Genomic DNA, 1,404 nt, shown 5'->3' on the forward strand with positions numbered 1-1,404 from the left:
TAAATTAGGAACGCCTAGCACAGATAGCCTTCGTGTAGCTTTGCGCAAAATAAATAAAAAAAAAATTGCTATTAAGTGTTTTATATTTCAGTAATTATTTGAAAATAGCATTTGAGAAACATAATCATTGATTAAGTCTAAATTTCTCTGAAATACAAGATTAAAGCTGGACTAATTAACAAAAGCTACAAGATAGTTTGATAAGCTATGAGTGTGTGTGATGTCATCAGTTAATTTTAAGGCAGTGGGACTTGATAAGAGATTTCTGTTCAACTTATTAATACATTCATATATTTCATATAAGATTGTTTGTTTAGATAATTGCCATTTATGAAGAACAGCAATCATCTTGTCCACTTTACAATAATGGTGATGGAATAAGTGCTGGCTCTGTTGGAACTGGTAGCCCAGACATAACTAATGAAGACAAAGTAGATGATGTCCAGAGAAAACAAAATTCACGTCTTAATGCTGATGCTCACCAGGTTTCTTCAGGTAGAAGAGGAAGAGATTTTTCTTAACATTCTTGCAGCTTTGTTCATCATCAAAATAGAGTTATAATAAATTATTGGAACATACTTAGAAACCACTACTAAGACTGTGTAGGAAAACTTAGTGAAAATAAATCAAGCTTTTAACTCACCAATTGAATTAAAAACTAACAAACCTTTCTTAAAGTCTTTTATTGCTTAGTGAAAACAGACATGGAATGATTTTTTTATCCATTAGAAAAGTAATCATTACTTCTATGGCCATCATTACCAGTGGTACACTTTGGTTACCTAGCATGGGTAATGTGTATTGACTTTGTATGCATTTGTTATGATTGTGAGACAGTAAATGGAAAATTTTGAATAGGAAATGAGAAACACTTTTGGATTAAAAAGCATGGGAACTTTGGGTATTTTATTTTTCACGGGTAGAGCTAATTTCTTTGTTACAGTAGATGTAATGACCACCAAATTGTCAAACATTTAAAAGATAATGTTATTGCTTGAAATCAAAATCACTGGTACCTAGTTGATAATGTTTTATTTTTGTAAAGTGATAATTTTTTGTTTGCTAGTGTGAAGAAAAAGAAAAGCTTCTTTGATTACTAGCTATTATAGAAGACATAAAATAAATGTAGCAAGAAGTCTTTCAAAAGTCGAACTGTTTACTTTACTTGTTTGGGCCCGGCATGGCCAGGTGGTTAGGGAGCTCGACTCGCAATCTGCGGGTTGCAGGTTCGAGTCCCCTGTCACACCAAACATGCTCACCCTTTCAGCCGTGGGGGCGTTATAATGTGACGGTCAATCCCACTGTTCGTTGGTAAAAGAGTAGCCCAAGAGTAGGCGGTGGGTGGGGATGACTAGCTGCCTTCCCTCTAGTCTTACACTGCTAAATTAGGGATGACTAGCACAG

General features: G+C 34.6%; 1 protein-coding gene across 1 annotated transcript in view; it reads left to right on the forward strand.

Annotated features, from left to right (window-relative positions):
- Positions 1-317: 317 nt before the first annotated feature.
- Positions 318-1,404, forward strand: part of LOC106475448 (partitioning defective 3 homolog) — a gene marked incomplete at both ends in the record, with an annotated part of 26,393 nt that continues 25,306 nt past the window's right edge. Inside the window, one exon of the mRNA XM_013936127.1 lies at positions 318-495. Within this exon, the coding sequence (XP_013791581.1) occupies positions 318-495 (178 nt within the window). The remainder of the gene's footprint in view (positions 496-1,404) is intronic.

This window comes from Limulus polyphemus, unplaced genomic scaffold (assembly GCF_000517525.1).
Source record: "Limulus polyphemus unplaced genomic scaffold, Limulus_polyphemus-2.1.2 Scaffold8594, whole genome shotgun sequence".
Taxonomy (NCBI): domain Eukaryota; kingdom Metazoa; phylum Arthropoda; class Merostomata; order Xiphosura; family Limulidae; genus Limulus; species Limulus polyphemus.